The sequence below is a fragment of the Muntiacus reevesi genome, chromosome 1 (assembly GCF_963930625.1).
Source record: "Muntiacus reevesi chromosome 1, mMunRee1.1, whole genome shotgun sequence".
In the NCBI taxonomy this organism is placed as follows: domain Eukaryota; kingdom Metazoa; phylum Chordata; class Mammalia; order Artiodactyla; family Cervidae; genus Muntiacus; species Muntiacus reevesi.
Genome location: NC_089249.1, coordinates 142,869,116 through 142,882,696, shown reverse-complemented (window position 1 = coordinate 142,882,696; position 13,581 = coordinate 142,869,116). Strand labels below are relative to the sequence as shown.

The 13,581-nt window shown below is 37.8% G+C and overlaps 1 protein-coding gene across 6 annotated transcripts in view; it reads left to right on the top strand.

Annotated features, from left to right (window-relative positions):
* The window catches only part of PATJ (PATJ crumbs cell polarity complex component), a 358,862-nt gene that overhangs the window by 218,730 nt on the left and 126,551 nt on the right, over positions 1–13,581 (top strand). For all 6 annotated transcript variants that reach the window (XM_065911864.1, XM_065911863.1, XM_065911866.1 and 3 more), the window contains exon 29: positions 1,803–1,894. In XM_065911864.1, the coding sequence (XP_065767936.1) occupies positions 1,803–1,894 (92 nt within the window). The remainder of the gene's footprint in view (positions 1–1,802; positions 1,895–13,581) is intronic.

Genomic DNA, 13,581 nt, shown 5'->3' with positions numbered 1-13,581 from the left:
CAGGTGGCCAAAGTACTGGAGTTTCAGCTTCAACATCAGTCCTTCCAATGAATATTCAGGACTGATTTCCTTTAGAAGTGACTGTTTGGATCCCCTTGCAGCCCAAGGGACTCTCAAGAGTCTTCTCCAACACCACAGCTCAAAAGCATCAATTCTCCAGCACTCAGCTTTCTTTATAGTCCAACTCTCACATCCGTACATGACCACTGGAAAAACCATAGCCTTGACTAGATGGACCTTTGTTGGCAAAGTATTGTCTCTGCTTTTTAATATACTGTCTAGGTTGGTCATAGCTTTCCTTCCAAGGAGTAAGCGTCTTTTAATTTCATGGCTGCAGTCACCATCTGCAGTGATTTTGGAGCCCAGAAAAATAAAATCAGCCACTGTTTCCACTGTTTCCCTATCTATTTGCCATGAAGTGATGGGACTGGATGCCATGATCTTTGTTTTCTGAATGTTGAGCTTTAAGCCAACTTTTTCACTCCAAGATTACTGTAAATAAAATTTAAAGACATTATCTCATTTCTCACAATAGTTTTATGTAATAGATGCTTAGATTTATTTTAAAGAAGAAGAAACTGAGACACAGAGAAATGACAGTGTGATCAGTAGTTTTCTAGGAAACTGATTATCTTGGTGAAGAATAAAAGCTGACAAAATGAGAGACATAATGAAGCAGTGGTTCAAGTTTAGTCTTTGTAACAGCCTTGCATATGAATCTTAGCTTTACCACTTTGAGGTGATGGATGAGTTTCATTTTATGTAGTTAAAAATATTATATTTTCATTCCATCCTTTGAAGTGTTAATTTCTGTATACTTTCTCATAACAGCTGTTAGAACAAAAATGAGACCTTTTTCAAATGTCTTCAAATGCAACAGTTCAGTGGCATCAACAGGCAAATTAGATGCTAATTACAGGAAGCATAAACCCCGTTTTTACCATCCCTTATACAGTATACTATACTATCCCTTAAATAGTAAAAGATATCAAGGCCTCAGTTAAATAGAGACAATATTACATAGACCACTAACTACTTATTGAGCAGACAAGGGAGAAAAAGCCAAACCTGTGTGAGCTATTATCAAATGGTTGGAATAAAATAAAAGATTGATTGTAGCTGTCAACATAGCTTAGCAATGGGAAAATCTGGAGTGAAGAAATTTAGAATATAAATGTTTTTAGATAGTATTTAGATGAATTCAGTCAAGTTAAAAAATCTCACCTCATCTTGGATAAGAGTAGATGTCTCATTCATTGGGTCCTGTAAAATATCCTGTGCAATTGATCTAATATTTGACTTAAAATGGGGACATAATATTTACATCCTCTGGAGTAACACAATTTATGTTATGTAATAACCTTGACACGTTTACAGAATCATGTTTAATGGGCCCTCCAGAGCTCTGATGAATACCACAGTTTGGTCTGTTTTCTGCATTTATTAGGAGTCTGGAAAAGCTGTAGGAAATGAAATATCTATCACAAACTTTTTGCATCTAGCTCAACTGCTACTGTCAAGTTTAGCAAAAAGTCCAAAAATTCTGAATTTAAGAGATTTTAGTAGCTGCTTAGAATTAATATTTGAATCTGTACTATGAAGAATGTCAAGATTTTTAGCATTAAAGAGTCCTACATCTACCCACTTAAAAATGAAGGAACTTTATTGTTTAATTCCAAGTATATGCACATTTACTTGTATACATGTATACATGCATATATATATATATATATATATATATATACACACATGAAATATATATGTTGTAGATTTACAAGTGCATTTTATTTTTTTTGCCACAGATAAACAATCAGATTCTATATGGAAGAAGTCACCAAAATGCATCTGCCATCATTAAGACTGCCCCGCCAAAGGTCAAGTTGGTTTTCATCAGGTAAGACAGATATGTCTGGTTTCCTAAAACTCAAGATCTCTTCTGGAGATGTTATTATTTTATCTTATACATAAAGTATGTAATGCTATTTTATCTTTTGTTTGTTTAAAACAATCACTGTGTTCTAAAAATATATTTTCCTTTTGTAATTGTCACTTTAAGAAAAGTATGTGTGCTAAGTCTTGTGTTTAACTCTTTGTGACACCGTGAACTGTAAGCTTCCAGGTTCCTCTGCTCATAGAATTCTCCAGGCAAGAATACTAGAGTGGGTAGCCATTCCCTTTTCCAGGAGATCTTCCCGATGCAGGGATCAAACCCGGGTCTCCTGCATTGCAAGCAGATTCTTTACCATCTGAGCCACCATGGAAGCCCAAGAAAAGTATCAGTTCAGTTCAGTTCAGTTGCTCAGTCATGTCCGTCTCTTTGCGACCCATGAATCGCAGCACACCAGGCCTCCCTGTCCATCACCAACTCCTGCAGTCCACCCAAACCCATGTCCATCGAGTCAGTGATGCCATCCAACCATCTCATCTTCTGTCACCCCCTTCTCCTCCTGCCCTCAATCTTTCCCAACATCAGGGTCTTTTCAAATGCGTCAGCTCTTCCCATCAGGTGGCCAAAGTATTGGAGTTTCAGCTTCAACATGAGTCCTTCCAGTTAACACCCAGGACTGATCTCCTTTAGGATGGACTGGTTGGATCTTCTTGCCCAAGGGACTGGGCTGCAAGAAGACTTCAAGAGTCTTCTCCAACACCACAGTTCAAAAGCATCAATTCTTCAGTGCTCAGCTTTCTTTAGAGAAAAGTATAGATTGCTTTGATTCTGAGGTGTTCTTGTTATGTACAGTTCACATGATAGAACTGGTAGTTGAGGCTTATATTTGTATTTCTATTTTGAAAAATTCTTTATTGATCTGATTATCCTCTTTTTAAATCTAATAGAACATTCTAGCTTGTCATCCTCCCATCACCATCATTTGGTACATTCGCTACGTTTGCTATCTCATTAATGCCTTCATCAAAGGATAGGCAGGAAAAAAAAGAACCCAGGGAAGTTTTAGGAGCTTCATGTTAAGAGGGCAGGTGAGAAATACAGAGGGGAGGAGATGTGAGCTCTACTGACTGGAGTCGTGTGGTCCATTTGGGGCTCCACATTTGCTCACACCTCATCTGCCAGCAGACTGAGCCCTTTTTATAAGTGAGTCAGAATTGAGACCCCTCATTGGTGGGAGCCATCATTGCTCCATTAGACATGGAATGAGGTTTTATTCCCTGTAATTTTACTGAAATGACAGATAAATCTGAATTATTAGAGAATGTAACTGTATGTTAACTATCACTCTGTTTCTTTGCCTTTGGTGCCTCAGTTACCATCTTAAACTGGGGATTATACAGCACTTTACCTCATTCATTGTGGTATTTTGAAAATTAGAAATAACAGTGTTAAGCAGAGAGTAAAGGCTTGAAGAAATGTTACCTGTCCTTATGATGGCGGTGATTAATATTACTCTTCCCCTTCTCAGTAGTTACTTTTTAGTAAGACCCATCCATTCCCAGGAGACAGCTGGGATTAGAGGTTGTTTATTCCCAGATTTGGACACTAGTGTAGATGACTGAAATTTTCCTTCCCATGCCATTACTTCAGCCTCACAGTTGCTTTGCTCCTGAAAACATCCTACATTAATGACTTTTTATCCTGTTCATTAGCACTTTCTGGATTTCCAGGGTTTTTTGCCTTCGTATCTAGGGGGAGAAGCCTTCCTCCTCCCCATTTGTGTAATGACAGTCTCCTTTGGCCTACTGACCTTGAAGTTCTCTGTTAGACACCAGTCGCTTTACCCTTCCTATTGCCAGAGGTTCCAAATTTAGTTAGATGATGAAAACATGAACAGACTTGAGGAAAGGTAAGCAACTCAAAAATTTAAAGTGTCCATTAATAGAAATCTGTACAAGTAAAGAGTTGCAGTCATTTAAGCTTGAAAACGTGGTTTAAAGCTGTGTGAGGATCACATGAGATGTTACGTAGCATTCAGTCGTGTCTGCACATCAGTGCGTGGCACTTTGTGGCACTGCTGCAAGGGATGTTCTTACTGATTAACATTACTGTTATGTCTTTGTCATCTGTGGGGCCTTTATTACTCATGCTGGCTCATCCCATTTTAAAGGGAACAAAAAGAGAATTGAATAGGATCCAAAGGAAATCATTTAATGCGATTAAGTAGTTGGGAACTAGAACCCCCTGCTTCAAGAAAGAAAGATTAAATGATTTGAAGTTACTTAGAAGACAGAAGAGAAAGTTGAGTAAAATTTTAATAATAGTAATAAAGTCCCATTAATTTAGTGTCTGGTGGTTTCAATTTTGGACTGTTCAGAAGGGATCAGAATCAAGGAAAAAATTTGTTCAACAAATTAATGGTGTAAGCGTGATTGAGGATGCTGCTGAATACTTATTTACTGGACATGATTTTAAACAATTTAGAAATATCTAGCTACAGTCAGAATATCTTATCTAATTATGAACCTTTCTTGCATGGTCATTGAATTACTGTGTCTAGCACATAGTGGGGATTCAGAAACCTTTATAGAATAAATTTCCTCTCAGCTCTTACTGAGCAATCCAGATCATATATTCTCCAAATGCAACAATCATAGTAAGTTAGTTTTATAAAACTCCTTATAGTTTAGTCCCTCTCCCCAACTTAAGATTTTCTGTATCTTCTTTTGTAAGGAGAAAAATGACATGGGCATGATTCTGAACAATCTATTGTTGTATCTACTTTTTGACTGTCTAAAGGAAAAGGAGCTTGAATTGAAGCAAGAAAGATGTTCCTCTGTTCATAGCCTTTGTTTGATTCAATAGATACATATCTAGTAATTTGCATGCCAGCATTTTATTAATTAATTAATGCTTCAGTTTCTATAGGGAAGGAACTAGTCATTTGACTAATAACTCTTATCTAAAGTGATCAGTTCTTTTCTAAAGCAAAACTGAACTCTCAGGCTTAGTGATTAAAAAAAGAAACCATCAATTCACTCAGCCTGTGCTTGAAATTCACTCACGATAACACAGCTGTTTGAGCTTGGTCATTTTCCTGAGCTATTTCATAAATTGTCTAATGTATTAGTACATGTAAATTGCCTGGCAATATGGACTCAACGTATATGGCTGCTGTAGAGATGAAGATGATGGTGATGATGGCAGAAAATGTGGGAGGGAGGCAGGATGGAGGTAAAAGAGAAGGAAAGTAGTAAGTAGGATGAAAGAAAGAGGAGGGAAAAAAAGAACCGCTTCTCATATATACGTTGTCTAATTCCAGAATCTTGACTATTTTTTGACTGAATCACATTTACAGTTTAAGACTGCTCTAATTAACATCATAATGGTTAAGCACTGGAAGAGATAGCTACAGATATTATATACAACCATTTCTAGTAAATGTTAGAATAAGAGACAAGGACACAGCCTACCTAAAACATCTTTTAGTTCCCTGTCTGCTGTTGCTAGACTGCTGCTGCTTCTTCTCTGTTGTCTTCTTTTTTTAATGATGACCTGATATTCTAACAAGGAGTAGAATGCTCCTTAATTGAGGAATGTATAAAGAGAAATCTAATTAACATGAATGAATCCTCATGTCAATATAATAAATTTTACTAAGTAATATTAAATAGGTCCAGAATTTAAAGCACTTAAGGAGTTAAGAAAGAAAATCTAAATGAAAAAATTTTATTGTTCATTAGCTGTGTGCATCACTAATAGGGGTAGCTTGGTAGATTGGTGTCCTATTCCTGTGTGGTAACCTGTGCATTTAGATGCTAAGCAATATGGCATCCTTGCTTCTTTGGGCTGATTGACTAGTTCATTCCTCAATTAGGTGCATCTTTCAACCTCTGCCTATGTATTACCTCCTTCAGAATATTGTCACAAGCATAGTTTTGCCTATTTTGGAACCAAATCCTGAAACAATTAAGTACTGGTTTGTTACCAGGTTTCAAGAGGTTAGCACTTCAATCATCTCAATACAGCAGATGCAATTATACCTTTCTTTAAAATGGCATAACTTGCTTTGTGTCATATGTGTGCTGAGTCACTTCAGTCATGTCTGACTCTTCGTGAACCCACGGACGGTAGCCCATGGCTACAGGCTTCTCTGTCCATGTGATTCTCCAGGCAAGAATACGGGAGTGGGTTGCTAGTTTCCTTCTCCAGGGGATCGTCCCAACCCAGGAACTGAACCTGCATCTCTTACCATCTCCTGCATTGGCAGGTGGGTTTGTTACAACTAGTACAACCTGAGAAGCCCTTGTGTTATATAATGTTACTTTAAAAACCAATCTTTATAAATTATATTTCTTTGAGTATTGCTTCTGTATGGCAGTATTTCTTTCCTTTGTTGAAATTGTTGATACCCTGTGCATTTCCATTATACAGAAAATTTTGGCTTTTATACCTGAGTAACTCTTTTTCTAATTTATTGACAAGGGAGATAAGAATGGGAACTGGCTACAGGTTTAGGAGAATGAGTAGCAGAAAAATAATCACAGGAAGGTGTGAAAATATGCTGCAGGTACCATTTTAATTAACTAGGGCTTTTAGTCTGTAGTGATATACATTTGTGTAATCATGTCCTTGTCGTAACACTTGCCTTTGTTCGTATACTAATTGATCTATAATTCACAAAGTGGGTCTTTGAGTCATCAGGGAAGATTAGCAAGTTGCTGCTGTGTGTACATGACATGGGCTTCCCTGGAGGCTCAGATGGTAAAGAATTCACCTGCAAATGCAGGAGACCTGGGTTCCACCCTTGGGTCGGGAAGGTCTCCTGAAGAAGGGAATGGCTACCCACTCCCATATTCTTGCCTAGAGAATTCTAGGACAGAGGAGCTCAGCGGGCTACAATCCATGAGGGTCACAATGATTTCGGACATGACTGAGTGACTAACACTTTCACCTTCAAACACGACTTCCTTACATAATCACTTTTTGCCCTTTTCTCCCCGCATTATTAGATTTTGGACAATACTGTAATCATGTAATTGTGCCCAGTGGCACATTTGGACTGTGGTATACTCAGTGATTCTACTCTAGATCATCTAGATGCATATTACACTGTGGGTGCTTACTATGTACCGCACATTCAACTCTGAGTTTTCCTATTCCATATGATCTCCTCTACACAAGCACTCCCATTTCAGTATAGGAGAAGCAATGTATTAATATGATGAAGAATGAATTGCTGTATTTGGCAGTGCAAGGATCCAAGGAGATTAATGATCCTGCCTGCAGCTCTTGTCATACCTTCCCCCACTATCGAAAATTAAATGTCATGTATAACAACTCACTCTCCATTACTTAATTACATGTGGAAAATGTGTACTGTTAAAAACTCCTGGGGCTAAAGGAGGCCAAATGAAACTGAAACCCTTGAAAAGATTTAGTGCTAGCTGTCAAGCCCTACCAAGTGAAAGTGGACTCACCACGGGACCCATTTCACTGTATCCATTGAACACATGTCTTGTTTTCATAATTAAAAAATATGGTGTGACCTGTTATCTTCCAGTCTTGTCCCTAAAAGATGATATTGATTTGAAATTAATGTGAATGTCAAAGTAAGTCCATTTGAATAAGATCCTTATTGTGCTCTTGCTTCTTGCTTCTTTATATCTAGTTTTGATAACTAGGAGGGAAAAAAGATTGTGGGATCAAGTATGAGTTTGACTTTTACAAGGAAACATTCATGCATTTGTTGCATAAGTATTTTCAGAGTGCCTACCTGTGCTGGTGCTGTGGAATGACACAGAGAACACAATTTCTGCCCTGAGGATGGACTCAGAGAGTAAAACAGTCTGGTGCCTTTTCTAGCAGTGTAAGTGCCATGACACTATAGGGTTGTATAGGAGACACACCTAACCTGGTCTCTGTAGCCTATGGGAAAGTGTCACAGATAAAGATTTTTAAGCTCAGACTCGAAGGGAGGAACATAGCTGCATATGTCATTTGATATCATTTCTGTAAATAAGCATTTTCTTGCGCTCATGGATTGTTAAAGGATGCAGTGCCCCTTTTCAAGTGCACAGTAAAACTTCATCCATGGCATATATGACAAGGAGTTTTGAGGAAGAGGCCTGTCATTAGCACTGAACTATGTTAGGAGTTGTAGGAAGTGGAGACTCTCCCGCAATTTCAAGGCTCTTCTGTTTCTCTGTTTAGTTGGACTGTGTGATAGATCCATATGTCTCTCAAATGCTCTGAAATCCTGACTCTTTCTTCAATACTTGTTTTCTGTACTATCAATTTTAAATAGTAATTTTAATTATTAATTTTATATTCATAAGTAGAATTTATAAGACTTTTAGCTCAAGAGCAAGGTGGAATTGGAGTGTTTTGTGTTTTGATCTTTTGTCAAAAGCATTGGAATTTATGTATCCAAATAAGAAAAATTATTCCCTGGGACAGACTATGGTAACCTTGGGAAGTTGTGTACATTTCATCCAGTTATCATTCCGTTGGGTCATACACTTCTGAAGTCATCTTGAAAGCCTAAGACATACTCTTTTGAATATCTACAGTAGCCATAGATTTTCCTCTTTTGAGGGTGGTTGTAGCTAGGTTGTCTGAAATAACCAGAAATTTTACATGAATTCAGGTGCATTTAGTCAACTGTATTTAGTCAGTTAGGTAGAGTGCTTACCAAGCAAGTCTATCTTTCTTGTTTGACTTGTAAAGGATCTTTGAAAACCATTATTATTATTTCATGAATAGCAAATTTTGTTCTTTATTGCTCCTATTTCTTAATACCAACTTGTGGGAATTATGACTATGTGTATTTCACTTTAGCACTCAGAAACAACTAATTGTGATGGTCACAGAGATAATAGGGGCGTTTTTCCTTTACACTTTTTTGGGGGCAATATTTTTACTTCTCTCACTGTAGAATGCTTGTTTCCTTTGGTAGATGCCCCTCCGCTGAACACACATACACGCCCACAATGTATGTAGTATGATGAAAGAGTAAAAATAGTAAATCTAGGTGGAATCTAAAGGAACCAGATCTTTCTCTCACTGCCAAGGTATCACCAGTGGGTAGACATGAGACCTAAGTTTGAGCAATATGATACCTTAGGCTTAGAACAGAAAACAAGTAATTCAAGTGATTTTATATGTATGGTGTTTATTCATGGAGTCACAGGGCCTGATCAAAGGTGCCTGCTGTGATATCCTTCTGCTTCCTGCTTCCTTGTCTTCTGGAGATCTCTTAGTTCTCATTTGTTCTAAGTCTGATAATATAGCCTGCCTGTGTTCTGTGAGATCCCAATATCCTTCTAATAAATTACCTTTTGCTTCAGTTCAGTTCATTTGCTGTCATGTCTGACTCTTTGTGACCGCATGGACTGCAGCACGCCAGGCTTCTCTGTCCATCACCAACTCCCGGAGCCTGCTCAAACTCACGTCCATCGAGTCGGTGATGCCATCCAACCATCTCATCCTCTGTCATCCCCTTTTCCTCCTGCCTTCAATCTTTCCCAGCATCAGGGTGTTTTCCAATGAGTCAGTTCTTCACATTAGGTGGCCAGAGTATTGGAGCTTCAGCTTCAACATCAGTTCTTCCAATGAATCTTCAGGACTGATTTCCTTTAGGATTGATCAGTTTGATCTCCTTGCAGCCCAGGGGACTCCAGAGCCTTCTCCAACCCTACAGTTCAAGAGCATCAATTCTTTGGTTCTCAGCTTTCTTTATGGTCCAACTCTCACATCTACACATGACTACTGGGAAAACCGTAGCTTTGACTGTGCTGACTTTTGTCTCTGCAAAGTGATGTCTCTGCTTTTTTATATGCTGTCTAAGTTTGTCATAGCTCTTCTTCCAAGATGCAAGCATCTTTTAATTTCATAGTTGCAGTTACCATCTGCAGTGATTTTGGAGCCCAGCAAAATAAAGTCTGTCACTGTTTCTGTTGTTTCCCCATCTATTTGCCTTGAAGGGATAGGATTGGATGCCATGACCTTAGTTTTTTGAATGTTGAGTTTTAATCCAGCTTTTTCGTTCTCCTCTTTCCCTTTCATCAAGCGGCTCTTTAGTTCCTTTTCGCTTTCTGCCATAAGGGTAGTGTCATCTCCTTACCTGAGCTTGAAAGTGAAGTCACTCAGTCGTGTCCGACTTTTTGCGACCCCATGTACTGTAGCCTACCACGCTCCTCTATCTATAGGATTTTCCAGGCAAGAGTACTGGAGTGGGTTGCCATTTCCTTCTCCAGGGGATCTTCCCGACCCAGGGATCGAACCCGGGTCTCCCACGTTGTAGGCAAATGCTTTACCATCTGAGCCTTAAGTTGGCCTAAATTCCTTTCTACTTACTGCTTGCTGCCAAAGAGTCCAAATGAATAGGAAGGATGATAAAATTAGAGCTCTCTGAACAAGTCATGAGCAACCAGTGCAAGTTCCCTCTGCTTATATGCATGTCCCATGTTGGCTTTTAGCCATAATCCTAAGAAGATTTTATCCTTCAGACATCCTTAGCAGAACCACAAGACCTCTAAACAAGTCCCTACTGGAGATCCCCAGTATGACAGGTTTCCACTGCTACTGGCTCTTGAAATCAGATTACCATGATGATTTCAGAGAAATCAAGCAGGGTTTTACTCAGTTTTATACTTGATAGAAAGAGTCACCTTTTATAGTTCATGGCTTTACAGTGAGGACTGGATGTCTGAACAACTTTCAGGCTGATCCTGACAGGATGAAGAGAAGAGTGGCTGTGAGTATCTATTGTACTATCTTTAGGAAGAGTCTATGAGAAACTTGGTAGGCTATCATTTATCCCATCCAGTCCTAAAGTTCCCCATATTAACTCTCCCACCAACCTACACTGTGAGATATTTTGAGTCAAATTTTCCTCTGTACAATTGGCAATCATTATTTAGAACTTGCCTGGGACTACCTTTGCAAACTGTGGGTCTAGATGCTGAGTTACTCCCAGCAGCCCTCATTAGTGATTGACATTATTTGGAATGCCAAGGAAATAGAGGTCATAATTCCTCTGTCATTGGACATTTATTTCAGATTCAGCATGGTCAGCTCTTTTGGTGGTTTCTTCCAGTTGGGAATTAGAAATTATTTAGTGGGTTCATATAGTTAGAAATGTCTCCTGGAATCTTTTCAGAAAGGAGTTTTGCTCCCACTGAGATGTAATGATTTGCTTTGTTTTACATGTTACTTCTGGTTTATTTGCATAGAACTTTCCTGGATGAATGTTAATTTATTGTTGTGTTTCAATTAATACAGCAAATATAGATTTTATTTTTTCCGTCCTCAAGTATCTCACATCACTATTTTTAGTACAGTCAGAAAAAAAATTATCTAGGCCTGTTTAGTTGTATTCATATGTTCCTCATTTATGCAGCTTTGTGTGTGTATGCACCTAAACAATGTGCTAGGCTCCAGATTGTAGTAGTAATCATTCTATATAGAACAGGTTGCACAAAATTAAATCAGCTTACTTAGGAATCCAGGTTGAATTCAGGCACATAGCTTCTACTTTTGATATAATGCTATTTTGTTGACATGAAATAAAATTCTATGGGTTTAATGAAAATGAATTTCCAAGAGGCAAGACCAAATCTGTTCTGAAGACAAAATGATTTTAAGTGATAATGTAATTCAAATGTATTCTCATCACACTTGCACTTTTTTGTCTTAGTTAATTTTTTAAATTGTGATAAAATATGCATTACATAAAATCCACCTTATTAACCATTTTTAAGTGCACAGTTAAGTAACATTAAGTATATTCATATTATTGTACAACCATCACCACCATCTATCTACAAAACAGTTTATACCTTGCAAAATTGAAACTCCGTACCCTTTGACAAATAACACCCCATTCTCTCCTTCCCCCCACCTCCTTGCAACTATTTTTCTGCTTTCTGAATTTAACTATACTGGATACCTTATAAAAGTGGACCCATACGGTATTTATCATTTTGCTACTGGCTTATTTCACTTATCACAATGTTTTCAAGGTTCATCCATGTTGCAGCATATGTCGGAATTGTCTTCCCTTTTAAAACTGAATGATGTTCCATTGTATGTTTGTCCATTCATCTGTTGAGAAACATTTGGGTTGCTTCTACTTTTTAACTATTGTGAATAATAGTACTATGAACATGAGTGTACAGATGTCTGTTTGAGACTCTATTCTCAATTCTTTTCCATATATATCCAGAAATGAAATTGCTGAATTATATGACAACTCTATTTTTAATTTTTTGAGGAACTACTATATTTCCCATAGCAACTGCACCATACTACATTGCTACTGACAGTAGGCAAGGGTTCCAGTTTCTCTACAACCTCACCAACTCTTACTATTTTCTTTCTTTCTTTCTTTTTTCTTTCTTTCTTTTTTCTTTCTTTCTTTCTCTTTTTTCATAGTAGTTGGGTATGACTTCTTCTTTGGGGAGATATCTTTTCAAGTCATTGCCTGTCTTTTAGTCAGGTTGTTTTGTTGGTGAGTTTAGGAATTCTTTTATGTATTCTGGATATGAACTCATCATCAGATATATGATTTGCAAAAGTTTTCTCTCATTCCATAGATTGTCTTTTTCACTCTGTTGATCCACTGAGTATTTCATGTTAATGTAGTCCAATTTATCTATTTGGTATTGCTTTGGCTTTTGGTGTCAGATCCATTGCCAAATCCAATGTCATAAATTTCCCCATGTTTTCTTGTAACAGTTTTATAATTTTAGCTCTTATGTTTAGGTCTTTGATCCATTTTGAGTTAATTTTGTATATGCTATAGGGGAATAATCCAACTTCATTCTTTTGCATGTGGATATCCAGGATTCCCTGTACCATTTGTTGGAAAGATCATCCATTCTCCCATTGAATAATCTTGGCGCCCTTGTTGGAATCATTTGACCCTACACTGAGGATTTATTTCAGGGCTTCCTATTATATTCCATTGGTTTATGCATTTGTTCTTAAGTCAGTACTACACTGTTTTGACTACTATAGCATTGTAATATATTGTGAAATTAGGAAGGGTGAGACCTCCAACTTTGTTCTTCTTTTTCAAGATTGTTTTGGCTATTCCATATACATTTTAGGATGGAACACACTTTCACTTTTATTTTTATTTTTTCCTTTATTTTTTATTAGTTGGAAGCTAATTACTTTACATATTGTAGTGATTTTTGCCATACATTGACATGAATCAGCCATGGATTTACATGTGTTCCCCATCCTGAACCCCCCTCCCCCCTCCCTCCCCATCCCATCTCTCAGGGTCATCCCAATGCACCAGCCCTGAGCACTTGTCTCATGCATCCAACCTGGACTGGCGATCTGTTTCACACTTGATAATATACATGTTTCAATGCTATTCTCTCAGATCATCCCACCCATGCCTTCTCCCATAGAGTCCAAAGTCTGTTCTGTACATCTGTGTCTCTTTTTCTGTCTTGCATATAGGGTTATCGTTACCATCTTTCTAAATTCCATATATATGCGTTAGTATACTGTATTGGTGTTTATCTTTCTGGCTTACTTCACTCTGTATAATGGGCTCCAGTTTCATCCATCTCATTAGAACTGATTCAAATGTATTCTTTTTAATGGCTGAGTAATATTCCATGGTGTATATGTACCATAGCTTTCTTATCCATTCATCTGCTGATGGGCATCAA